The sequence below is a fragment of the Schistocerca americana genome, chromosome X (genome assembly GCF_021461395.2).
Source record: "Schistocerca americana isolate TAMUIC-IGC-003095 chromosome X, iqSchAmer2.1, whole genome shotgun sequence".
In the NCBI taxonomy this organism is placed as follows: domain Eukaryota; kingdom Metazoa; phylum Arthropoda; class Insecta; order Orthoptera; family Acrididae; genus Schistocerca; species Schistocerca americana.
Window position 1 is genome coordinate 609644153 of NC_060130.1, and position 27521 is coordinate 609671673.

General features: G+C 39.9%; 1 protein-coding gene across 1 annotated transcript in view; it reads left to right on the forward strand.

The window, feature by feature from the left end:
- Positions 1-27521, forward strand: part of LOC124554918 (protein unc-79 homolog) — an 859177-nt gene that overhangs the window by 240155 nt on the left and 591501 nt on the right. The window contains exon 15 of the mRNA XM_047128608.1: positions 15995-16222. Coding sequence (XP_046984564.1) covers positions 15995-16222 — 228 coding nt within the window. The remainder of the gene's footprint in view (positions 1-15994; positions 16223-27521) is intronic.

Consider the following 27521-nt stretch of genomic DNA (forward strand, 5'->3'; position numbering starts at 1 on the left):
CCAGTGGGGAGAAATGCATGCTGAAGGTGATGTGTGGACATGAATTGAAAGGGGGTGATAGGATTGAGGAATGGGAAACTGTTGGGTAGAGGATATGTGGACAGTATGTTACCTGAGACTGAGGCGAAGGCAGTTATGTAAGCCAAGGATGTGTTGCAAGGACAGTTCCCATCTGTATACTTCAGAGAAGTTGGTGGGGGAGGGAAGGATCCAGGGGGTCTGGACAGTGAAGCAACCATTGAAACTGAGAATGATGGCATCAACTGCATGTTGTGCCACCAGTTGGTCAATTTTATTCTTGGTAACAGTTAGGTGGTGGCCATTCATCCTGTTGGACACCTGGTTGGTAGAGATACTGACATAAAAAGCTGTGCAGTGTTTGCAGCAGAATTGGTATGCTTTGACAGGTAGCCTGGCCTCTGATGGGTGGATGAGCCTCTGACAGAACTGGAGTAGGAAGTGTGGTATCGATAGCTAGGATGCCATGGCGTAGCTGCCATTTAAGTTGGCACTATGACAGACAATGATGACAGCGCCCTCTAGCAGGTGCAGTTCAGCTCTACGAGCACCACTGTAGATTCTCCCGATTTTGATCAAGAGCAGATGACTGGGACACTTCACACCTCATTGCATCTTTTTGTATCCTGCCTGGAAGGTCTGTGGGTCTGGTCTTGTAAACAGAAAAGTTGGCCGAATGAAGGAAGTGAGTTGGAGCAGGCTAAGGTAATACATGTCGATACTGCAGTATGAACTTAAATCACCTTTATGCTAGCAAGAAGGATACATTACTTTGCAACGAGGTGTGAAGTGTCCCAGCCGTCTGCTCTTGATCAAAATGGGGAGAATCTACAGTGGTGCTCATAGAGCTGAACTGTGCCTGCTAGAGGGCACTGTCATCATTGTCTGTCATAGTGCCAACTTAACTGGCAGCTACACCATGGCATCCTAGCTATCGATACCACAGGAAGTACTTGGTGGGTTGATTGGGCAGGTCATGCACTGTGTCTTCCACTAGGATATTATCCTTGTGGCAAGTAATTGGTATAGGGATGGACTAGAAAGTTGAATAGGTTGGGTGGAAGATGGAACACCACTTTAGGAGGCATGGGAGGACCTTGGGTAGGATGTACATCATTTCAGGTCCTGTTGATAGATAATCAAAGCCCTGACAAATGATATGGTTCAGTGTTGCAGTCCGGGATGATATTGGGTGAAGAAGGGGCACACACTGCTTTATAGGTGATTCTTGAGGGTTGTGGGAAGATTAGGAGTGTGTAAGATCCTTCCCAACCCTCCTAAAGTGATGTTCCATCACCACTCGCTCACCCTCAACCACTCTTCCCACCTCCCGTCTCTCTCTCCCTCTACCCAACCAACCCAAAATAACCCCCACCCCAGTCTAGTCCACCTGTCGAAATGTAGCACTGGCACTGTGCATCCAGACAACATCATGGAAGGGCATAGGCATACCTGTAAATGTATGTACATGTGTGTGTGTGTGTGTGTGTGTGTGTGTGTGTGTGTGTGTGTGTGTGTGTGTTTTCTGTGTGGATTTGTACTCTAGCTCAAGAAAGAGTCAGTCCAGAAGCTAGCGAGTTGCTTACTTTTGTGTGTGGGCCTGTCAATAACTCATTTTGTTTCAGTCAACGATAGCTTCCATGCTTATTGAGACCTAATCTGTTTCTACTGTGCCATAATGTTTCACATTAACATGGTGAATTAACACCCAACCAAGAGAGTTTGGAAGGTAAGGCCTCCTAATCAGCCCTCAAATAAAATAAAGGCAGTGAACAATAACATCACACAACTGTATCGAAAGCAAGTTACTATTGTTTACTGAGAAAAGTGCTTATCTCCATATCTAGCCACCAGTCCCTTGCATGGATGTCAGATGCTTTGATATTTCCCAGTCCTTCCATGGAATTTACATAAGCATGAACCTCTCCCTGCAACATCAGGCTGGTGACTCCTACCAACACTTCATCTACCTATGTGAACATTTTCCCTAAACCAGTTGAATTCTGTATGAAAGTGTGGATATTTTTGCTTCCTTTATATGAGAAGGTGGGAACCATTGAATCCATTGCAACATCAATTACAATCTTGGATGGAACCATTTGAGGGAACCCAAGAAATGGAGAAGTGAAGCTAGTTTTGGACACAGTGCTGCTTAGGAGTATCACATTCAGTAATGCCTCATTATGGTGCCTCAGCAGATTTCCATTCTCCATCCAGAGTTGCTCCATCATAGCTTGCAGCTCTGAATCCATCTCTAGCTGTTCCTGTGACTTGGTGATGGGCATCCCTTTAAATTACACACACCAAACAAACAGAGTGCTTAGAGTGCTTGTTGATTATGCTAATGAATACTTACAGCTTGTCATCTGCATATGATATGTGGATTTGATGTATTATTATGTTTCTGATCTCAGTTTCATGTACTGACCCATTCTGTGATCCTCCATTTGGTCATACAGAGCTAGACACTTAAAAACAAAAATAAAATAAGAAAAAGGTCTCACTGATGTCTCTGGCAGCACTGTGCCCTGGCAGTGACTTCTCCTAAAAAGCAAAGCTCTCAACTTACATCATCTGACTGACAAACAGTGTGGCAGCATCAGGCACTGACATGGCAGTGGTACTGCAGGCAGGATGGCACTGGGTCATCATACCCTTAATGTGACCTTGTTCAAAGGAGATAGAGGTGGTGGGCAACTTTGGATGGCCTTGTGCAACTGCAACAGCAGTGGCGGAAGTGGTGGTAGCGACAGCAGCACTGGGTAGCCTGCAGTAGGCAGTTTGGGCCGATGGCACAAAGCGTTCATCCACTGTGCCACATCACAGAGTCAGATGGCCCCGAATGATGGTTTCAAGCACACACTCGTGGATAGTAATTTATATGTGGCATCTCAAAGCCAGGAACAGTGTGAATTTGGCATCTCACTTCTGATGTCAGTTTTGCACCTGCTTGGGGGTGTAGTCAGCATCAGAAAGTGAAGTGAGCTTGTAAGAAATATACACTACTCACTGCCATGGTGATGAGAGAAGGTAGCTCTAGTAGCCTCAGACCCTTGTTGAAAGAGAAGCGAAATGCAAAGGTAAAGAAGATTAAGCCAGATTTAGCATCTGCTCTGACATCAGCTTGGAAGAGAAGAGAAAGCCTTTTTCCACCATTGCTCCAAGAGCCCTCTGTCTCACAAGTCAGGTGATCCCGCAGCATGATTTGACTGGCAGGGTGGCTTTGCTGATGACTATTCAGCCTATTCCACCATGAACTGGTCAATTCATGTCACATTCACTGAAGGGTGACTGACAAAAAAAGGTGGCCTCTTTGTAAACTTTAAACAAAAGAAAATTTTGTGGTACCTGGGAAAAAACAGCATGAAGGGGAGAAAGAGGAAAATAAAACCCTTATTAATAAATGGCTTCCATCAGCATGAAGGCAGTGAAGAAGAGGAAAGAAGTCCTCATTGATAAATAGCTTCAATCCCACAATGACGTGTGAACTTATTAACAGCTCATGCGAAGAGGCAAAAACGCCTAGCTCAGGAAAGACCATTAGGCAGCTTTTCACAGGAAACATATTTTGAAAATTAATTTAAATATAAACTCCCATAGATCACACATTATTTGATTTGCAGACGCTCACATCTGATGAGGAATAATAGTAATAAATCAAATAATATGTGACATGCTCCACTTTATCTGTACATAAATAAGTAATTGTAAGTGTATCTCCCACAGGTAATGTTTGATTCCTTTTATTTTAAATAATCTGACACTTCTGAGCTAAGAGACTATTCCCTCTACAGGAAATGTGACCTTGCTGGTGAGAGCAAAAGACAGTCATCAATGGGACATATCACACCTGCCCTATCACCCTCACCACTCACTTATAAGCAGTCACCATGGCTAGTCATGTATGGTCTAATACTACAGTATACTTTATTTATTTAGTATCATATAACAAGCTTAACAGAGAGTTTCTCAGAGATTCAATAAAAGAATTTCCTCATCTATTCCTTGTCAGAGATTTTAATGCCCCCAACTGTCTCAGGGCTTCACAGACAGGACACAAATATATTAAACACAGTCCAAGAGACACAGTTCAATTGGACCACATAATCCTTCTCTCCCATAGCCTTCCCATCTGTTCACCTGCCCTTACAGACACTACTCTATGGGAAGTTGGTACTAGTCTTTGTTTGAGCAACCACTTTCCAATTTCATTGCACTTCCCAGAAATGGCAGGCCTTGACAGGAAACCTTGAAACTGGGCATTGAGCAGAGCAAATTGAACATTGTACAGCCTACTAGTGATATGTGAATGCCCAGATAACATCTGGGAGTGGGCTGATGACATCACAAACATGATTCACTACACTGCTGGAGCATTCATCCCATAGATCTCAGGAAAAGAAAACAGTCTTCACAATTACGCACACACATGTGTCACCACTGGGGCTCATGTTGAGACCATCAGGAGAAAACCTAGCATTATTTTGGATAGAAAAAGGAAGACTCGACAAACAATTAAAGAAAGTAGATGGAGGTAATAACAAACATTTCTAAGTTAAATAAATCATCCCACTCTGGCAACATGGGCATGGGAGTAATTTAGGAAAATATCTGGAAGGAAGGATAGAAATACAGGTGGCAGAAATACAGCAAAATTATACTCTTTTGGTATCACAATGGCTTATTGTGCAGAGAGTGGCAGATTATAACGTATAATGTGATACATGGTTACACACTCAAACATGTAGAATGGAAGACTGATTTTTGAATCCACTAACACAGAGATGAAGAATGCATTTCAGGTCCTCTAGTCACTAACAAAGAGATCACTCATTCTCCATGTGACAGAATCTGCCTTCTCGATAGCAAAGAGGACAGTTGTTGGCCCTTAGGAATCCACTATGGAATGCTGCTCCACTATATCCCCACTTCAAAGATATCCTCCTGAAACTTTGTAATAAGCTCTCATTTGAGTGAGATTATAACAGCCCTTGGAGGGAAGCTACCATGATCTCTCTCCTAAATACAGGGAAGGATCACAAAACTCCAACTAGTTATCACAATGTGGCTCTGACCAGCTATATAGGAAAGACTCTTCAACTGATGACCATCAGCCACCTTGTGTAATTCTAAATAAAAGAATCTCTTGTCTTCCTCTCAGTATGGGTTCAGGAGGTATAATTCCACTCTTGAAAATCTTATTCATGTGGAAACAGCAATGCATGAGAGTTTTCTTTGCAAGCAGTAATTGGCAAATATATTTTTTAGCTAGAAGAGTTTTGTGATATTACATGAAGTCATATTATCTTACATCAACTCCATGAGCGGGGATTTTTTTGGCTATCTCCAATTTTTATTGCCATTCTTCCTACAAATTCAATATTTTACATACTGAGAAGTATCTGCCTTCTCATATCATTTTATTTGGGTAAGTGGTGATCCCCAGGGAAGTATTTTAAGTGTTTCCCCTTTCCTTGTTTCTTCAAACAACATTTTGTCCACCACAAAATGTCCTGTAGAACACTTTTTTCTGTTTTCTGTACATCCTCCAATCCTGTAACCACATGTCTCAATTTCAGACAATATTCAAAATGCTGGAGAAATGGGTAAAGAATACTGCTTTTAGGTTTTCATAGACAAAACTCTGTGCATTACTTTTAATAGCTCACACCATGACTGTAGCGTGCCAGACAGGCATCTGAGGAACCGCCCTTAACCTTTTGAAAATTTGGTGGTGCCTGGGCCTTACATTTGATGACAGACTTACTTGACATCTGAAAGATCTTAAAGCTAGTTCAGTGAGATCATTTGGAATATTAAATGCTGGAATGGCTAAACTAAGGGGCAGACAGAATGTACTTGCTGCAATTTTATAGAAGTTTTATACATTCTCTTCTCAATTATGGCTGCAGCATATACAGATCTACATACCTAAAATGTTATGAATATAATAGAGGGAAACATTCCACGTGGGAAAAATATATCTAAAAACAAAGATGATGTGACTTACCGAACGAAAGTGATGGCAGGTCGATAGACACGCAAACAAACACAAACATACACACAAAATTCGAGCTTTCGCAACCAACAGTTGCTAAGTCAGGAAAGAGGGAAGGAGAGGGAAAGACGAAAGGATGTGGGTTTTAAGGGAGAGGGTAAGGAGTCATTCCAATCCCGGGAGCGGAATGACTTACCTTAGGGGGAAAAAAGGACAGGTATACACTCGCACACACACACATATCCATCCACACATACACAGACACAAGCAGACATTTGTAAAGGCAAAGAGTTTGGGCAGAGATGTCAGTCGAGGCGGAAGTACAGAGGCAAAGATGTTGTTGAAAGACAGGTGAGGTATGAGTGGCGGCAAATTGAAATTAGAAATTAGCGGAGATTGAGGCCTGGCGGATAATGAGAAGAGAGGATATACTGAAGGGCAAGTTCCCATCTCAGGAGTTCTGATAGGTTGGTGTTAGTGGGAAGTATCCAGATAACCCGGATGGTGTAACACTGTGCCAAGATGTGCTGGCCATGCACCAAGGCATGTTTAGCCACAGGGTGATCCTCATTACCATTAAACACTGTCTGCCTGTGTCCATTCATGCAAATGGACAGTTTGTTGCTGGTCGTTCCCACATAGAAAGCTTCACAGTGTAGGCAGGTCAATTGGTAAATCACGTGGGTGCTTTCACACGTGGCTCTGCCTATGATCGTGTACACCTTCCGGGTTACAGGACTGGAGTAGGTGGTGGTGGGAGGGTGCATGGGACAGGTTTTACACCAGGGGCGGTTACAAGGGTAGGAGCCAGAGGGTAGGGAAGGTGGTTTGGGGATTTCATAGGGATGAACTAAGAGGTTATGAAGGTTAGGTGGACGGCAGAAAGACACCCTTGGTGGAGTGGGGAGGATTTCATGAAGGATGGATCTCATTTCAGGGTAGGATTTGAGGAAGTCGTATCCCTGCTGGAGAGCCACATTCAGAGTCTGATCGAGTCCCGGAAAGTATCCTGTCACAAGTGGGGCACTTTTGGGGTTCTTCTGTGGGAGGTTCTGGGTTTGAGGAGATGAGGAAGTGGCTCTGGTTATTTGCTTCTGTACCAGGTCGAGAGGGTAGTTGCGGGATGCGAAAGCTGTTTTCAGGTTGTTGGTGTAATGGTTCAGGGATTCCACACTGGAGCAGATTCATTTCCCATGAAGACCTAGGCTGTAGGGAAGGGACCGTTTGATGTGGAATGGGTGGCAGCTGTCATAACGGAGGTACTGTTGCTTGTTGGTGGGTTTGATGTGGACGGACATGTGAAGCTGGCCATTGGACAGGTGGAGGTCAACTTCATAGAAAGTGGCATGGGATTTGGAGTAGGACCAGGTGAATCTGATGGAACCAAAGGAGTTGAGGTTGGAGAGGAAATTCTGGAGTTCTTCTTCACTGTGAGTCCAGATCATGAAAATGTCATCAATAAATCTGTACCAAACTTTGGGTTGGCAGGCCTGGGTAACCAAGAAGGCTTCCTCTAAGCGACCCATGAATAGGTTGGCATACGAGGGGGCCATCCTGGAACCCCTACAAAACCCTTCACCTGACTCCATCAACCTCCTGACCCCACCAACACCCCGCACCCCTACCTTCTACCTTCTTCCTAAAATTCACAAACCCAATCATCCCAGCCATCCCATTGTAGCTGGTTACCAAACCCCCACAGAACATATCTCTGCCTCCGTAGATCAACACCTTCAACCCATTACATGCAGTCTCCCATCCTTCATCAAAGACGCCAACTACTTTCTCGAACGCCTGGAATCCTTACACAGTCTGTTACCGCCGGAAACCATCCTTGTAACAATTGATGCCACTTCCTTATACACAAATATTCCGCACGTCCAGGGCATCGCTGCGATGGAGCACTTCCTTTCACACCGATAACCTGCCACCCTACCTAAAACCTCTTTCCTCATTACCTTAGCAAGCTTCATCCTGACCCACAACTTTTTCACTTTCGAAGGCCAGACGTACCACCAATTAAAGGGAACAGCCATGGGTACCAGGATGGCCCCCTCGTATGCCAACCTATTCATGGGTTGCTTAGAGGAAGCCTTCTTGGTTACCCAGGCCTGCCAACCCAAAGTTTGGTACAGATTTATTGATGACATTTTCATGATCTGGACTCACAGTGAAGAAGAACTCCAGAATTTCCTCTCCAACCTCAACTCCTTTGGTGCCATCAGATTCACCTGGTCCTACTCCAAATCCCATGCCATTTTCCTTGACGTTTACCTCCACCTGTCCAATGGCCAGCTTCACATGTCCGTCCACATCAAACCCACCAACAAGCAACAGTACCTCCATTATGACAGCTGCCACCCATTCCACATCAAACGGTCCCTTCCCTACAGCCTAGGTCTTCATGGCAAACGAATCTGCTACAGTCCGGAATTCCTGAACCATTACACCAACAACCTGAAAACAGCTTTCACATCCCGCAACTACCCTCCCGACCTGGTACAGAAACAAATAACCAGAGCCACTTCCTCATCTCCTCAAACCCAGAACCTCCCACAGAAGAACCCCAAAAGTGCCCCACTTGTGACAGGATACTTTCCAGGACTGGATCAGACTCTGAATGTGGCTCTCCAGCAGGGATACGACTTCCTCAAATCCTGCTCTGAAATGAGATCCATCCTTCATGAAATCCTCCCCACTCCACCAAGGGTGTCTTTCTGCCGTCCACCTAACCTTCATAACCTCTTAGTTCATCCCTATGAAACCCCAAACCACCTTCCCTACCCTCTGGCTCCTACCCTTGTAACCGCCCCTGGTGTAAAACGTGTCCCATGCACCCTCCCACCACCACCTACTCCAGTCCTGTAACCCGGAAGGTGTACACGATCATAGGCAGAGCCACGTGTGAAAGCACCCACGTGATTTACCAACTGACCTGCCTACACTGTGAAGCTTTCTATGTGGGAATGACCAGCAACAAACTGTCCATTTGCATGAATGGACACAGGCAGACAGTGTTTAATGGTAATGAGGATCACCCTGTGGCTAAACATGCCTTGGTGCACGGCCAGCACATCTTGGCACAGTGTTACACCATCCGAGTTATCTGGATACTTCCCACTAACACCAACCTATCAGAACTCCTGAGTTGGGAACTTGCCCTTCAGTATATCCTCTCTTCTCATTATCCGCCAGGCCTCAATCTCCGCTAATTTCTAATTTCAATTTGCCGCCACTCATACCTCACCTGTCTTTCAACAACATCTTTGCCTCTGTACTTCCGCCTCGACTGACATCTCTGCCCAAACTCTTTGCCTTTACAAATGTCTGCTTGTGTCTGTGTATGTGTGAATGGATATGTGTGTGTGTGCGAGTGTATACCAGTCCTTTTTTCCCCCTAAGGTAAGTCATTCCACTCCCGGGATTGGAATGACTCCTTACCCTCTCCCTTAAAACCCACATCCTTTCGCCTTTCCCTCTAATTCCCCCTTTCCTGACTTAGCAACCGTTGTTTGCGAAAGCTCGAATTTTGTGTGTATGTTTGTGTTTGTTTGCGTGTCTATCGACCTGCCAGCACTTTCGTTTGGTAAGTCACATCATCTTTGTGTTTAGATTTACCTAAAATGTTAGATGCATATCATCATAATGGCACTGATTTGGGTATTAAGACTTACCAAAAAAGCACCATTCCCATCATATTTTCTGAAAATGGGGTGGGGAGTCACATTATTCACCTGGCGGCAGCTCCTCATTCTGCTACATCGCTAAAAATATTGCTCCATTGGCTAGTCATCTGTACACACCCCAGCTGCCCATCTTCATCTGGAGCACTCACATATATGATACCCAAACACCACCAACCACTTCAAGATTTGAGCAAAATAGCTTCTGATAGATTTGGAAATTTCATTCATAAGCACTCAGTTGGCCTCCTCTCTAGTTACTGTAAAATCCCAGGATGTTTTTAAAATTAATGGGGTATATTAAGTCCACATTGAAACTCATATTTTAAAAATATATCTTTATCAGCTTTTAAATGAGAACAACAATTTTAAAGCTATGCACGCAGGTTAGTCTGTCCAGGGGATAATCTAACACATGCAATCATGTTCCCTGACTGTGTTTTCAGAATTCATCTTCTGAATGAGTCAGTGCTCTAACTTTCACACCAAAATTCATATAATCCTGGAGGTGCTGATCAAGGCATTATGTTCTTTACCAGCTCCATTTCCCTGAGTGCTGCACAGTCCAATTAAGACTTGTACATAATAGGCAAAACTGTCTATTGAATCTATGACACTGTTTACCAGGCACAGAGACAATGGAAGGTAGTGGAATTTTACTTGATACCTCATTGACATTCAGGGAAATTAAATCTCTGACAAAGTAGTGAAAGAGCTTTCAGAGGAGGCCATCATCAAGCTGCGTGCCATTCCCCTGTACACAGTTATCATGCTGTTAATCCATAAACTGATTTGCTAATGGGAAAACATATAGCTGGGTAAGAGTTACAATAAGCTGTAACATGTGAAGTTACCTCCATCCCGCAATGAAGCAGAGATGATGACCTTATACCCTTGTGTGCTGGATACATTCCATTAATGCATGGTTTTCTGCTACAGCATGAGGACCTGCCTGTCTGTCTACATCTACATCTACATCTACATGGTTACTCTGTAATTCACACTTAAGTGCCTGGCAGAGGGTTTATCAAATCATTTTCGTACTACTTCTCTACCATTCCTATCTTGAATGGCGCATGGGAAAAAGGAACACCTAAAACTTTCTGTTCGAGCTCTGATTTCTCTTGTTTTATTATGATGATCATTTCTCCCTACGTAGGTGGGCGTCAACAAAATATTTTCGCATTCAGAAGTGAAAGTTGATGACTGAAATTTTGTAAATAGATCTCGCTGCAAAGAAAACTGCCTTTGTTTCAGTGACTGCCACTCCAACTTGTATATCATATTAGTGACACTCTCACCCATATTGCGTGATAACACAAAACAAGCTGCCCTTCTTTGCACTTTTTCGATGTCCTCCGTCAATCCTACCTGGTAAGGATCCCATACCACGCAGAAATATTCCAGCAGAGGATGGACAAATGTAATGTAGGCTGTCTCTTTAGTGGGTATATCACATCCTCTAAGTGTTCTGCCAACAAAGCACAGTCTTTGTTTCATCTTCCCCACAATATTATCAATGTGGTCTTTCCAATTTGAGTTGCTCATAATTGTAATTCCTAGGTATTTAGTCCAATTGACAGCCCTTGGATTTGTGTGATTTATCGTATAACCAAAATTTATTAGATTTCTTTTAGTACCCATGTGGATGACCTCACACTTTTGTTTGTTTAGTGCCAATTGCCACTTTTCGCACCATACAGAAATTCTCTCTAGATCATTTTGTAATTGGAATTGATCATCTGATGATTCTACTAGACGGTAAATTACAGCACCATCTGCAAACAATCGAAGGGGGCTGCTCAGATTAACACCTAGATCATTTATGTAAATCAGGAACAGCAGAGGGCCTATGACACTATCTTACAGAATGTCAGATATCACTTCTGTTCTACTCGATGATTTACCATCTATCACTATGAACTGTGACCTCTCTGAGAGGAAATCACGAATCCAGTCACACAACTGAGATGATACTCCATATGCACATAATTTGATTAATAGTCCCTTGTGAGGAATGGTATCAAAAGCCTTCTGGAAATCTAGGAATATGGAATCAATCTGAGATCCCTTGTCGACAGCACCTATTACTTCATGGGAATAAAGAGCCAGCTGTGTTGCACAAGAACAATATTTTCTGAATCCGTGTTGGTAATGTATCAATAAGTCATTTTCTTCAAGGTGATTCATAATGTATATGTACAGTATATGCTCCAAAATCCTACTGCAAATTGAGGTCAGTGATGTGGGTCTGTAATTCAATGGGTTACTCCTATTTCCTTTCTTGAATATTGGAGTGACCTGATCTACTTTCCAGCCTTTAGGAACAAACATTTTGTCAAGTGAGTGGTTATTTACGGTTGCTAAGAAAGGCGCTATTGTGTCTGCATACTCTGAAAGGAATCTGACTGGTATACCATCTGGACTGGAAGACTTTCATTTCTTAAGTGATTTGAGTTGTTTCGCAACACCTAACATATCTACTTTTATGTCACTCAGGCTAACAGCTGTTCTGGTTTTGAATTCTGGAATATTTACTTTGTCTTCTTTTGTGAAGGAATTATGGAAAACTGTATTAGTAACTCTGCTTTAGTGACACCATCATCAGTAACATTTCCATTGCTATCACACACTGACAGTATTGACTGTAGCGCTTTTAATGTACTCATTTCAGTGAAATATATTTTAACCTATTGCATATCATATACTGACAGAATAATGGTCCTTGATATAAATGAAGATCTCTCTCTCAGAGTTAGATGACGTCAGGCTGAGCAGAGCAGAGCACATATTTTCAACTTTTGTGGATCACGACTTTCCTTCACTAAAACATTAAGTAAGAGATTTTTGGTGTTGCATAGAGGCTGGTTTATCATGTGCATTATGTGATTAATGTACATTATAGATTTCATTTTACTCTATGTCTATATGTAGTTTTCTTTGTTAATCACAAAGTAAAGGGCCCTAAAGCTAACATCAACAACATTAACACACAGTTTATGCCTCAGATGCTGATTGCCTGACTGTTTAGTCCCAAAATACAAATCCACACAGCAAAATTTAACTACAAAATTTGGGGAAAGAGCTCTTGATTGAGGGAACCTAACTGTCTAGATCCCCTTGTCCAATCCATGTGTGCATACCACATAGTTGTTAATACCCCTAAGATAACAATCATAATAAAAGATCTGTTCAAAAAATTCTGGAACATTCATAATTTCACACCAGTGGTATGTTGGAGGGAAATGTAGTTGGCATCCCTGCACACACCTGTGTTTAATGTGTAACTGCTGGAAGTTTCATTATTGTTTGTCTGTTAGTTATTGTTGAGTGCTATATTGAGTACAACGTTGTGTCACACAGTTTGCGAATTTCGAGATAGCAGAGTTAGAGGAGCATCGTGTTTGCATTAAATTTTGTGTGAAACTCAAGAAAACCTTTACAGAGATACACCAAATGATGCAGAAAGCAAACAGTGATGAGTGCTTAAGCCATACTCAGTGTTACAAATGGTTCACACAGTTTAAAAATGGCCAGATGGAAGTTAAAGATGTCCCTCATTCAGGTTGCCCTTCAATGTCTACCAACAATGCTCATGTAATGAATACAATGAAATTTTGCATGCTAATTGAAGACAGACTGTCTTTGAGATTGCAGAACAATGTAACAATTAAGTATGATCATTTCATGAAATCCTGACACAGCATCTTGGACTGCGTCATGCTGCTGCTAAGTTCATCCCACGGCTCATGAGTCAAGACCAAAAATACCATCACCTTGCAATCTGTGAAGAGGTTTTGGATTGTGTAAATGAGAATGAGATGTTCCTTAAGAGAATTATAACTGGTGATGAGATGTTGGTTTATGGTTATGATGTTGAGACCAAGGTTCACTCTTGACAATGGGTCAGGAAAGTTTCTCTCAAGACCAGAAAAAGGTCATGAGGTCAGGTCAAATGTCAAACCCATGCCAATAGTTTTCTTTGATGTTGAAGGATTAGTTCATCATGAATTCATGCCACAGGAGAAATTGTTAACCAGTGGTACTATTGGTTCATGTTGCAACACCTTTGAGAAAGTGTGAGAAGGAAATGGCCTGAATTGTGGCAAGAAAATTCGTGGCTCTTGCATCACGATGATGCATGCGCATATTCATCCCTGTTAGTGCATGACTATTGCACAAAAAACAAATCACTGTGCTGCCTCATCCTCCGTACACTCCAAACCTGGCCCCTGTGGACTCTTTTTTTATTTGCAAAGCTGAAACCCCCATTGAAAGTGTGAAGCCTGCAGTGATAGAGGAGATAAAAGAAAAGTCATGGACAGCACTTTACATGATCCAGCAAGAGGCATACCAAGACTGATTCTGGTAGTGGAAATGGCATTGGAAGTGGTGTAACAGTTGTGGAGGAGAGTATTTTGAAGGAGATCATGCACAGTAAGTAAAAGGTAATAGCAGAAATATTTAACAGACCTTATATGTCACTTTACAGGGACCAAATATGGGAAGCCTGCTCACAAACCCTCAATGCAAACAGTGTGAATATTCGAAGTTTTCCACCCTGTGGACCACATGTATGTTGAGTAATTCCACAGTTTTGCCCAAAATAGAATGGGATGCCAACAAGCTATGATGTCACCTTTTGCCATACAGCTCAATTTTTGTGCATCATAGAGTGGCTTGGGGTGAAAAAACTGTTCTCCCAGCTGTTGTCAGCTTTCCAGACTATGGAACTGCTACTACTAATTCAAATAGCTCCTCAACTGGCTGAGTGCACTCCATTCCAGTCCTCCCATGAAAGAAAAATCTTTGGCAGCACCAGGGATTGAATGTGGGTCCTCAACATGGCAGTAGATCACTCAGCTACACAGGTGAACTACCAAATGTAACACTATACATTAAATAGTCATTTATAATTGCTATATGCTTTGTGAACTGTCCAGTGTTATGGGTGACACAATGACCAAATGACTGTTATATGATGTTATTAACTGGAAACTTGTAGGCTCTGTTCACACATGGTATAAAGACTGATTGTATTGATGTTACGCATTGAGATTCTGAAGCATGCATGTGAGACTACTATGAGCATAACTCTAATGAGCTTTAGCTCTGTTCACATGTCTAACAAAACTCTTCAGGCTCTAACAGACTAGCATACCAATTTATGGGATGTCAGATATGCTACTGGAAAATGTGAATTCTTGGACTTTTGGTATTCTGCCTCGGAAGAACTGTGAGTAGTTGACTAAGATTAGGTGAAGTTTCATTTGCTACAGATGTGTGAAGAGAACAGAAAATTCGAAGTAAAATAAGGCAACACAGTTAATTATTTTATATCGTTAAAATTATGCAAAATTCACAACTACTGTTTATAAAATACTGACTATTGTTACTTCAGTACTTGGCTTTGTTCTCTTTTATAACAATATTTGTTATTACTATTTGACACTTAATTGCAGCAAATATACACATGTTGTCACCTTTGCAGCAGTAGATGCACTAAAAGTGAACTTCTAATCAGCTGTTACTTATATAGCAGCTTTCTATCACTTGAATGATTAAATTTAGTATTGCTTTAAAATATCAATGATCTTTACCTATTTTTATTAATGGATAGTTGCATTTGTGTAATGTGGCTAGTCAAAAGCTTTGCATCCAGTTTTATTTTCAACCGCAGCCCCATATTCTGTGATATTAACTATTGTTTACAATATTTGTTTGTAGAAGCTTGCATCTTAGCATTTTGTCAATAGAAGACAGGTCAATCTAGGTTTCTATGGAATGATAGTTGTGATCATGGAAAGTGGTAAACACACAAATAGCCATTTTAGAAAACATAACAAAACCTAATTTTATTTGTCATTTTTTAAAATGTTTGATTGTTCTTATGCTGATTTTCAGTTCCCAGAGAATGATATCTTTCACCATTTAATGATGTAGTTTAATCAGTATACATTTTATGATGAAAATTTGTCTAAATAAAAAGTGGCTTTTAAAAAAAATTATTTTCAGGTTAATTTATTGACCTCTTTTTGAACTTGTTTGTAAAAATTTATAATTTGTGGAGTTTGATGTTAAAAATTTTTTAAAATTTCTCAGTTTCACAAATCTTTAGTGTGCACTAGTTGTATAAGTCTATGAGTTGTTTATCTTAAATATGTTTTAACAGTGAAATTTAAAGTTTTTTTACAAAGAGGGAGATACGTGTTTCATTATATGAATCCAATAACTAACCATTGACACAATCCTCAATAATATGTAAAGGCAAATATTAATAGGACCATGTTAACAGCTGGAGCTACAGAAGATAGAGCGGCATACAGGAGTGACTGGTGTTCTGTCACAAGATGTGTGCCAACTGCTGAAAGCAATGGTTGCTGTTTCATGGCGTACAGGTCACACATGTCGTATTGATGATAATGATCAGTGTGTCTTCTGTGAATCATGTGTAATGTGGTACCAACTGGCATTGGAATTAGTCAAGCTGTTTGCACCACAACAGCCTGCCCATCTACCAGATGTGAGTTTTGTTAAATTACCGCAGACTACATAAATCTGTACCTTTAATATATCTGCACTGTACCTGATAAGTGTGATACTGAAATGAAATGGTATTTTAAACTGTAATCAGTATTTAACAATCGCAAGTCATTTAACTCGTAATAATATCATTGCATGTATTTAATACATCATACAACTAAAGGAAACTGTTTCCATGGCATGAAAAGTTTCTAGGGTAATAGTTATTAATAAACATTTGTTAGAACTTTGTAAGAAATGGTACTATATTGTCAGTTTTGTTGTCAAACTCCTGGTATTCTTCATTGGAGGAGGAGAATATTTTTATTATATGTTGAAAATAAATAGTGCTACAGCTTAAACTTTGTCCAGTTTGGAGCAGAAGATACAGTCACCATTGGTTTAGCTGTGAAGTATTTCTCCACTATGTATATACAGATAGACTACTGGAAAAGCAAGGATTACAAAGCTTGCTGGGAAAACTCTGTCTTCATAATACTTGATGCCCTCTATCAGTTAAACTATATGGCACATAATCTGTGCAACACTCCAATTTTCTTCTAATGTGTGATGGACCACCTGTTTGAATTTTTCATATCCATTATGTGTTTTTGCTTTCTGAAAGACATGTCATGTTTTCAAAGACATACGAGGAGCATCTAAAGTAGTAAATAACTATACTGAAATGTATTTAAGCAACAGGCCTTCATTTGCATGAGACATTGTACTCTTTATCACCCAATAAAGAAACATCTTAGAGCACCTAGTAAATGGAGCTGTAGTCCATAACAATATATAGAAATAAAAACCTTAATAGGTTTTCCAACTCCTCAGTACATTCATAGTTTCAGAAGTTTACACAAAACGTGCTCCTAATACAGGTACTTCATGAACCATTAGAGTACCAAGGCACAACCACTGCTAGAAATCTACAGCTACATCTACATCCATACTCCACAAGCCACCTGAGGGGATGTGGCAGAGGGTACCTTGAGTACCTCTATCGGTTCTCCCTACTATTCCAGTCTTGTATTGTCTGTGGAAAGAAAGATTATTCGTATCCCTCTGTGTGGGCTCTAATCTCTCTGATTTTATCCTCATGGTCTCTTCTCGAGATATACATATGAGGGAGCAATATACTGCTTGAGTCCTCGGTGAAGGCATGTTCTTGAAACTTCAACAAAAGCCCGTACCGAGCTACTGAGCATCTCTCTTGCAGAGTCTTCCACTGGAGTTTATATATCATCTCTGTAATGCTTTCGTGATTACTAAATGATCCTGTAACGAAGCGTGCTGCTCTCCATTGGATCTTCTCTATCTCTTCTATCAACCATATCTGGTACAGATCCCACACCAGTGAGCAGTATTCAAGCAGTGGGCGTCAATTCTTTGCAGATCACCCTGCATTTCAGTACAATTTTCCATTATTACAACCTCTCAATATACTACAGCATCATCCATGAAAAGGCTCAGTGAACTTCTGATGTTATTTACCAGGTCATTTATCTATATTGTGAATAGTAACAGTCCTGTGACACTCCCCAGTGGCACACCTGAAATCACTCTTACTTCAGAAGACTTCTCTCCATTGAGAATGACATGCTGCATTCTGTTATCTAGTAACTCTTCAATCAAATCACACGATTGGTCTGATAGTCCATATGCTCTTACTTTGTTCATTAAACAACTGTGGGCAACTGTATCAAATGCCTTGCAGAAGTCAAGAAACACGGCATCTACCTGGGAACCCGTGTCCATGGCCCTCTGAGTCTCGTGGGTGAATAGCGCGAGCTGGGTTTCACGCGATCATCTTTTTCAAAACCCATGCTGATTCCTACAGAGTAGATTTCTAGTCTCCAGAAAAGTCATTACACTCGAAGATAATACATGTTCCGAAATTCTACAACTGATCGATGTTAGAGGTATAGGTCTACAGTTCTGATCATCTGTTCGACATCCCTTCTTGAGAACAGGGATGACCTGTGCCCTTTACCAATCTTTTGGATTGCTACGCTCTCCTAGAGACCTATGGTACACCGATGCATGAAGGGGGGCAAGTTCCTTTGCGTACTCTGTGCAAAATTGAACTGGTATCCCATCAGGTCCAGCTGCCTTTCTTCTTTTGAGTGAGTTTAATTGTTTTTCTAACCCTCTGTCATCTATTTTGATATCTACCATTTTGTCATTTGTGTGACAATCTAGAGAAGAAACTACAGTGCAGTCTTCCTCTGTGAAACAGCTTTGGAAAAAGACATTTAGTATTTCGTCCTTTAGTCTGTCATCCTCTGTTTCAGTACCATTTTGGTCACAAAGAAATGCTACAAGGGGCATTAGGTTTTGTTGAAACAAGGATCCATAATAATCTTTCTCAGTCCTCAAGGATGTGGAATTATCTTTCGTCATACAGACAAAAATTCCAAGTTATATCTTCACAGTGTTGCTAGTGGTTATAGGAAAGGTGCAGCTCTAATGTAAATCATCACACAAACTAAAAACATTATTTGTAACTTTTATGAAATATTCTGCCAGTATTTGGAGGAACACAGATGTATTATAAACTTAAATACACAGTATTGATGTCTGGAACATCAATACTGTGTGTTTAAGTATTTAAGATTATTTATGTTTTCCTCCAAAGTGCTTTCCATAGTTGAGAAGATTTACAATGCAACAGAAAAAGTGGCCTTGAAATTGTCTGAAGGGTTGGTATGTTTCAATCTTAGGAATTCAGTATAGCATTCACTAAGTTAAAAGAAAGAGTTGTGTGGGATTGTTGGCTACAAGGCCCTCAGGGTTAGGTTCAGCTGCCAATCAGAAATGATTTCCTCCGTCATGCACAATGCCTTCTTTCTTTTCAGTGTGTAAGACTGTGGCTTATGTGTGTCTGTTGAGTGTTGATGATTGAAATGGATGTGTATATAGTGGGTGTCATGTTAATGCTGAGGGAAAAGAGACAAGGAAACCTGGTGCCAGAACATTTCCTGGTCATCTCAAACAGCACCAAGAAGATAGCAGAACTTTATGTCCCATCTGACCAATAGCTCACCCTCTACAGTGACATGCCCTCTCTCCATGAGATGCTGCAGATTGGTGTTGAGTTTACCACAGAACATTTATGCCAAGTCTGGTGGTTAGGTACTATACTCCACCACCTCTCCTCCCCTTGTAGATGAATACTGGTGGAGAAAATTTCTTCCACAATGAGAATTTGAACTGGCTAACTTAGAGTTGAGTGCCATCACAAGGAACAAAAAATCTTGGCTGTGAGGGCAGATATTCACTATGGTAATGGATTATGGTTTCTTATGTGCTCAACAAGTCGTAAGGATCAGTTAGGTTAATAGGCAAGATGGACACTGAGGGTTTAGTGAATACACAGAAACTGTCTTTTGAGAAATTATCTAGCCATGGATAATATCCCATCAGTGAAGCTGAGGACCATGAATGAGTTACAGATAGAAGCAGCTCTCAAAGGAGAATATCAATTAAGGGACTGAGCATTTTGCACACTGAATTACAGTGCAGTAGGCTAGAAATGCATTCTTTATTGTAACATCTACTTTACAGCTAGCCAGCCTGAAGTATTTTCATGATTCACAAATGTTTGGTCATTTGGAATTTCTGAAGAAGAGTGACAGAGTTGGACACAGTTCTGATTTATCACAGTTGTAATGATCCATCAACCACTATATAAGGCACTGTATGGAATAACAGAAACAGAAATATGATTTTTAACTAAACTACTCCAATGATATCTGCACTCTTCTGTTTGTAGATGTCTAGTTTCACTATATTGCAGTTGGCCTGTTAAGGAGATTTCCAAAGTCAACAAATGGGAATAAGAGGTTAATAGTGTCCACTGCCTACATCACCCAGTACTCTGTTAGCCACATTGCATCAGCTGCTGATATGCCATAAACTGCATATTTCCATGTGAATGATGTAATTATGAATCACTTAGCACTTTGTTCTATGATCTTTGATTATTAGCAAGTCTTTTTACAGTCTACCTTAGCATTAGAGACAATGTTGTGCTGCACTATTTTCCACAGGATTATAGGTGTCTACCAGCTACAAATTAATCCCCTTATGGAACATTTAATTGGATTTTAATGATACACTTTCCGTCTACATTGATATCAATGTTAATGTACATGAGAGTCATATTTGTCAAAAGAACTTCCCAGGAAGAATGGGCTATGATACTCCTTGTCATGACATATCTCTACAATACAGTAAAGTAAATTGCTTCATGGTCCATGCCATGGCTGCAAGTACAAACTTACAAGGCCAAAATACAATGGCTGTCTTCTGCCCATTTAAATCTATTTTATCACAGACTAACAAGTTCACCTCATGGTGTGTTACATTAGGTTTAATGCCTATTCAAGAAAGTCCATTGTAAGAAAAATTACTAATAACCTATTTTGTCCTATATCAAGTACTGTACTTCTTACTGGATGTTATGTACACAACTGGAATTATGATTATACTAAAAAGACAGAAGCAGAGAGACACTGTCCATGTTCTCTAAAAGATGCCATGTGGCAATCCTCCAGCAGAGACTGGTAACAGCAATCTCAAATGTAGATAACGTGACGATACAAGTCAGCATATTGACACATCAATGAGAAGGGCTAAGAGTGAACATTGGAATGATGAGGAGAATGTGACTACACGACAAGGGTATACAGGTGTTCATGTACTACCACATAAGCAGATTTGACATGATCCAGAGCCAGGATACTGGAGGCAGGTTTGAAATCATCTCTGAAATTGGAAATAGCTGCTTTCCCAAGACACGGAGCAGTGTTGTAAACTTGCATTATCCACCACATTGGAGCAGTTATAGTAAATAGGTGGCAACTTGCAGCTTCCAGGATAGATACCAGCCTCCTGCCAGAAGTACTATTTAAACTGTTCTGCAGTATATGAGAATCATCTTGTTGTCATATGTTTGAATGATCCAGGACAAATTTTTGCTGTGTATGAACTAGAGCACTCCCTATTCAAGATATGCTTGATCTGGAGAAACTTCAGGCAATACCTTTTAAATATGGGATGTGTCTCATTATTTCTTTATTTATACTTGCTATATAAAGTTTGGTGAAAATAAAATATTATGGAACATAAAAGTATAGTTGCTTCTGCTGCACTTCACATTGAAGCTAAATCATGTAGAAACCTAAGTTTTGAGGATAGGCTGCTGAAACTAGAAGATGAATCAGTTAATACCAAATGAGACATCAGCAGGCCTTAAAAAGTCTTTAACCATATAAAACTGCAACAGAGACCCATGTTTTACATCAGCATTACAAGAAAACAAATTTTTCTGGAGTGGATATTGCTATTTGTTATTAATAAGACAATGAAATACCAAATTATTAACAAAAATATATCCTATAATATAAGTAAGGTGGTAAAATATTTTTGAAAATAAATGTAATATACTCCTTGGAAATAATACAAAACGATGTCTGCAAACAATTAAAAAAGTCAATCATATATAATGATTTTAGGCCAGAGGTAAGAACAAAGTTAAAAGTAGCTTTTTGAAGATAATTTTAAATTAAATATCAAAAGATATAAGGGAGGCTCATTACTGTAAATCTCCATCAAGAAGAAATGTCCATGTGAAAAAATCTCAATAAATATCTTGTAAGAGAATGAATATCAAAAGCAACATATAGAATTAAAATGAGATTGATTTTATTCTGCCAAACAGTAAGGAAGGTGTACATGGTGTATGAGTCACAAAACAATTCAGCATAATTAGTATCCTCTGGCTAATTTGATATAGAATATATTACAAACTGAGTTACAAAGAGCTGAACCCATGAAAACAAATTCATAGTCAAACAATGGAATATCCCAGATGAAATAATGGCAATATTACCAAAGGGATATATTGCAACTCATCAGATGGGAGAGATGCTGAGTCACAGGCAGACACACAAAAAGACTGATATACATGTGAGCTTTCGACCAAAAGACCTTCTTCTAACATAGAAAACACATACACATTCACACTGAAATAAAACTGACAATCAAGTTTAGGTCTCTAGCAAATTAAGACACTATAAACTAATATGCCCTCCCAGAAATCATTGACCTGCCACTGGGTGGTGGGTTACATGCCTCAAAGATACAGGTGGGAACCGTGTCAGAGGGATAACTGTGGAGCGATCAGATTAATTTATGGTTCCTAAAGAAAGGCAGTGGTTTTTCTGGAGTTTGGAACTCGCAGAGGTGGCTCTTATGATGTATTATTTACTCATCTTGACATGTGTTAGGATATGCTTTTATTTTGACCAGGTTTGAACATCCCATGCTTTTACTTCAGCCACAAAAATTATGTTGTTTCTCCACCTCACTCTGATGCACATTATTTACTGACTAATCTTGCCCATAGTTTTATAGGAGTTGCATTGTGATTTGTCACTATCATCACATAGATTTAAGAGCCTGACAGAGTTGTCATGATTTAACGACCACTCATCATTTAATGACATAATTTGTTACATTTGTGTCACAATGCTAGAAAACAAAACTTTTATCATGCTGAGCTAGATTTCATAACCTGACTTACTACACTGGTGATTTCCATTCAGAAACTGCCTGGAGGCATATTTTCTAATACATGAATGACAGGATGGTGAAATGTTTGGTAAACAGTCAAGAAATCGCAATTTAGATGGTGAAAATTGCATGCAGAAAACATCAATAGTCACAGACATTAATTAACTAACTTTAATAATTGCTTTTTTTCACAATATCAATTTATCTCTGTGGGCTATTGGCTGATTTTATGTGAGTTAGAGAATTTGGTATCAAGATGCCACCAAGGTATGTTTATTTTTATGTCTAAATATAATACTTGTCGAATATCACAACACTATCACATTTATACCCCACCGACAAAGAGTTACTGTTAACACATGTTTTGGGGCTTTACCATTTCATCATTTTGCAGAATACCAGTACTATTATCATATACCTCCTCTTCATATTTTGCTTACGCATTACAGAAATTTATAAATTAGGATAGCAGAGAAATATGTACCCATTTGTAACAGTTATCATGGTTTCCAATGCTCTCCTGGGGAACACATTTAAGAAGATTATTAATTTTTTTTTCATCTAGCAAGTGGAATGGTACACACCCTGTGTCACTGCTATATACATTGCGCTGTGCTGGTTTGCAGTCTCCTCAAGAGCTTGCAAGTTTCTCAGCCATTACTACTGAAGCATCTTCTCATTGTTCTCTAGTATGAGTCATATCATTAAATCAAAATTTTTTGCACCATCGCTCAGTAATTCTAGCTTTAAATGTTCTTTTTATGTTACTTATGGGCTGTGTCACATTTTGACCAAGATTGTATTTTAGTACAGTATCGATCCAGGGTGACGCACCCAACTGTTGCTATGATATTAACACAGAACAGGGTATTTGTATGTAATACCAGCACCATTTGCCCCATCATGATTTTGGTAATAATCAAGCTGTGAAAGGCATAGATAGCATGAATATAATTGTTGAAATAGGTGCCAGTGTAATCTCACAACATGAAAATCTGAGCTTGCAACAAAGAGTTATGCAGTAGAATTCCAAGCATACAATCAAACTGTGATTACTATAAATACTGTAATTAATTTACAATGAAAGGTTCTTTTTGCTGAACTTACAGAATTGGTAAAATTTAATCATAGTGTATGGTACTAATAATGTCTCTTTCATTGAATAGTGTTCCTAGTAACTGTCTCACATTAAATTGATGATAAATGTCAGCCAATGCATAATGACTTTTTTAAAACGAAAACTAAAAAACATTTAGTGATTTAGAACCTGATATTGAAAGGATACTTATTTATTGGCAGTTCTATAAGGTGCCAGACTTACATGAAATGAAACAAACACAAGAGATTGAAAACAGAGTTGCTCTGACCGAAGTTAAATGTTAACAAGCAAACAGTCTTATGAATATGTTGATTGCTCTCACTTTAAATCACTATCATTTTCCTCTGGTAACCTATCAGGAAATATTCTATAAATAAGCCCCTAAGGTATGAAATACAATCTGAAAGTTCTAATGTGTTTTGCATTGATTTACACTCTATTATTTCCCATCAATCATGGTGCACCATTTGACTCGTTATTATATTTGGAAATATGTAGCACTTTGGTTTGACCACAGGTGGCAGGCTAATCACTAGATATGTAATCTCTTAACAGTACAGCCCATTTTCCTAACTGCTTTCATTGTGTGAGTAGACAACATGTACTGTGATCACCAAGGGCAGTGCAGGCAACATGGTTTCTGTGGAAGAAGGGTGTAAACACTGCAGATATTCACAGTCTATTGGTGGCAGTGTGTGTAGTGTGTGCATGGTTACCAAAAGTCCTCTTTCAAAATGATAGTGCTTGTGTTCACACAAGTTGAAAAACCATGGCTACCCTTGCTGAAATAGCATTCAAGGCACTGCCAGACCCACTGCATTCACCTGACATGGTCCCTTCTGGTCACCATCTGTTCAGGGCTATGAAGGAACCTCAGAGCAGACTTCTCTTTGCAGACTTCAAGGAAACGCAAGCAGCTGTTTGCTGTGGTTATGACAGACTCTACAAAATTGGTTCAAAGAGGGCCTATATAAGTTACAGGGGCCAAGTCAGGAGAATACGCCAGTTGTGGCACTGCCTGGAATGCTATTTCAGTGATGGCAGCCAGGTTTTTCTTATTCATATGAAGATGAGCACTGACACGTTGCAAGAGCACTTTTCATGATGGTGCACACTCTCATCACACTCCCTTCAACTGCCTGTGAATACATGCAGTGTTTACACCTGCCTTCCACAGAAACCATGTTGTCCATGTTGTCCTTGATGATCACACTCCTTGTTGTCCAATATGTAATGACAGCAGTTGGGAAATAGGCTATACTGTGCAGGGATTTCAGTCCAGTGATTGATTGTCTTGTCACCTATGATTAGATGAAAGTAGTACATACTTGCAACTGTAATGATGAATCAAATGGGACACCATGAATGTTATGAAAAAACAAAGTGTAAGTCAATACTGAATGGCCCTTGTATACACAAGGCAACTTTTTTATTGTTTATTTATATGATTGAACCAGTATCAGGCTACACAACCATCTCCAGCTTTTGTGCCATCATAGAATTTCTGTAAATTGTTTGGAAGCTTTGCTTTAACTTGATATGTAGTACTAAAAGCTACAACCTGTGAGGGGACAAAAGTAAATTATACCACTACTGAAGATCGAAATGTAGACTGATACCAGTTCAGTTTATATAAATAAATTATGAAATAAGCAGCCATATACATTTCATCACCTACTTATGTGCTTAGTGAGAAGACTGTCACATCTTCATAATTAGTCAATAGTCAAGAGATGGCAAACCCATATGAAAATTCATTTTTACTATAGAAGAAACACTCTTTATGCCTATGCCCCACCACTATTTATTTTACATGTCCTAAGCTTCATGTTACAACTTCATTTTCTAATGTTACTCTATCAGACATGTTATACATACCTTCTGGAACGCTATGAAACAGAAAATCTTCAACCACCAAAGAAATTAAATGGTAATACAAAATATATCAATATCTTATAACATACAACAAACAAATTAAATGATTTTATGGGACACTGATGGTGTAACCTGTGATTATATGTTAGTATCTATGAAACAATAACTCTAAAATTGGCATTTCAACATGAAACATAGATAATGTAAAATAAAAAGTTATGAAGCATAGACAAACTGTCTGTTTTCTTATGAATCATTATTATATTTTCCCAAGAACACACAGTCACTATAGTTAAGATGAAAACTCTTCGTGTACACACATAAATGAACGTTTTGCATCACCCCTCTCTTTTGAAATTCATAGCATGGAAACCAAAAATTGGCTCTGAGGCATGCATATACACAGAAGAGGCAAAGAAACTAGTACACCCACCTAATATAATGTAGGGTTCCCATGAGCATGCAGGAGTGCAGCAATACAATGTGGCATGGACTCGTCCAATGTCTGAAGTAGTGCTGGAGGGAACTGACACCACGAATCCTGCAGCGCTGTCCATAAATCCGTAAGAGTATGAGGGGGTGGAGATGTCTTTTGAACTGCACATTGCAAGGCATCACAGATATGCTCAATAATGTTCATGTCTTGGGAGTCTGGTGGCCAGTGGAAGTGTTTAAGCTTGGAAGAGTGTTCCTGGAGCAATTCTGGATGTGTGGGGCCTCATATTGTCCTTCTGGAATTGCCCAAGTCTGTTGGAACACACAATAGTCATGAATGGATGCTGATGATTGGACAGGATGCTTAAGTTTGTGTCACCAGTCAGAATCATATTTATACGTATCAGGGATCTCATACCATTTCAACTGCACATGGCCCACACCACTGCAGAGCTTCCACCAACTTCAACAGTCCCGTGCTGACATGCAGGGTCCATGGATTCATGAGGTTGCCTCCATACTCATACATGTCCACCCGCTTGATACAATTTAGAATGAGACTTGTCCAACCAGACAACATGTTTCCAGTCATCAACAGTTCAATGTTGGTGTTGATGGACAGGCATAAAGCTTTGTATCACGCAGTCATCAAGTGTACACGAGTGGGCCTTTGGCTCCAAAAGCCCATATCAATGATGTTTCATTGAATAGTTGACATGCTGACACTTTTTGATGGCCCAGAATTGAAATCTGCAGCAATTTGCAGAAGGGTTGCACTTCTGTCATGCTGAAAAATTCTCTTCAGTCATTGTTGGTCTCGATCTTGCAAGATCTTTTTCCAGTTTCAACGATGTCAGAGATTTGATGTTTTACCAGATTACTGATATTCACGGTACACTTGTGAAATGGTCATATGGGAAAATCCCCACTTCATCACTACCTCAGAGATGCTGTGTCCCATTGCTCATGTGCTGACTACAACACGACATTCAAACTCATTTAAATCTTGATAACCTGCCATTGTAGCAGCAGTATTCAGTCTAACAACTGTGCAAGACACTTGTTGTCATATATAGGTGTTGCTGATGGCAGTGCCATGTTCTGCCTGTTTACATATCTCTGTATCTGAATACGCATACCTATACCAGTTTCTTTGGTGCTTCAGTATAAATTCATTTGCAATGTCTCCAGATCATCAAATCAAATAACAAACTAGTGTAACAACAAAATTCTTTCTTTTGCAATGGGGTTTTTTCGTAGCCCTCCTGATCAGTGTCAATACATGGTAAAAAATCACCTTGCTCATATGCAG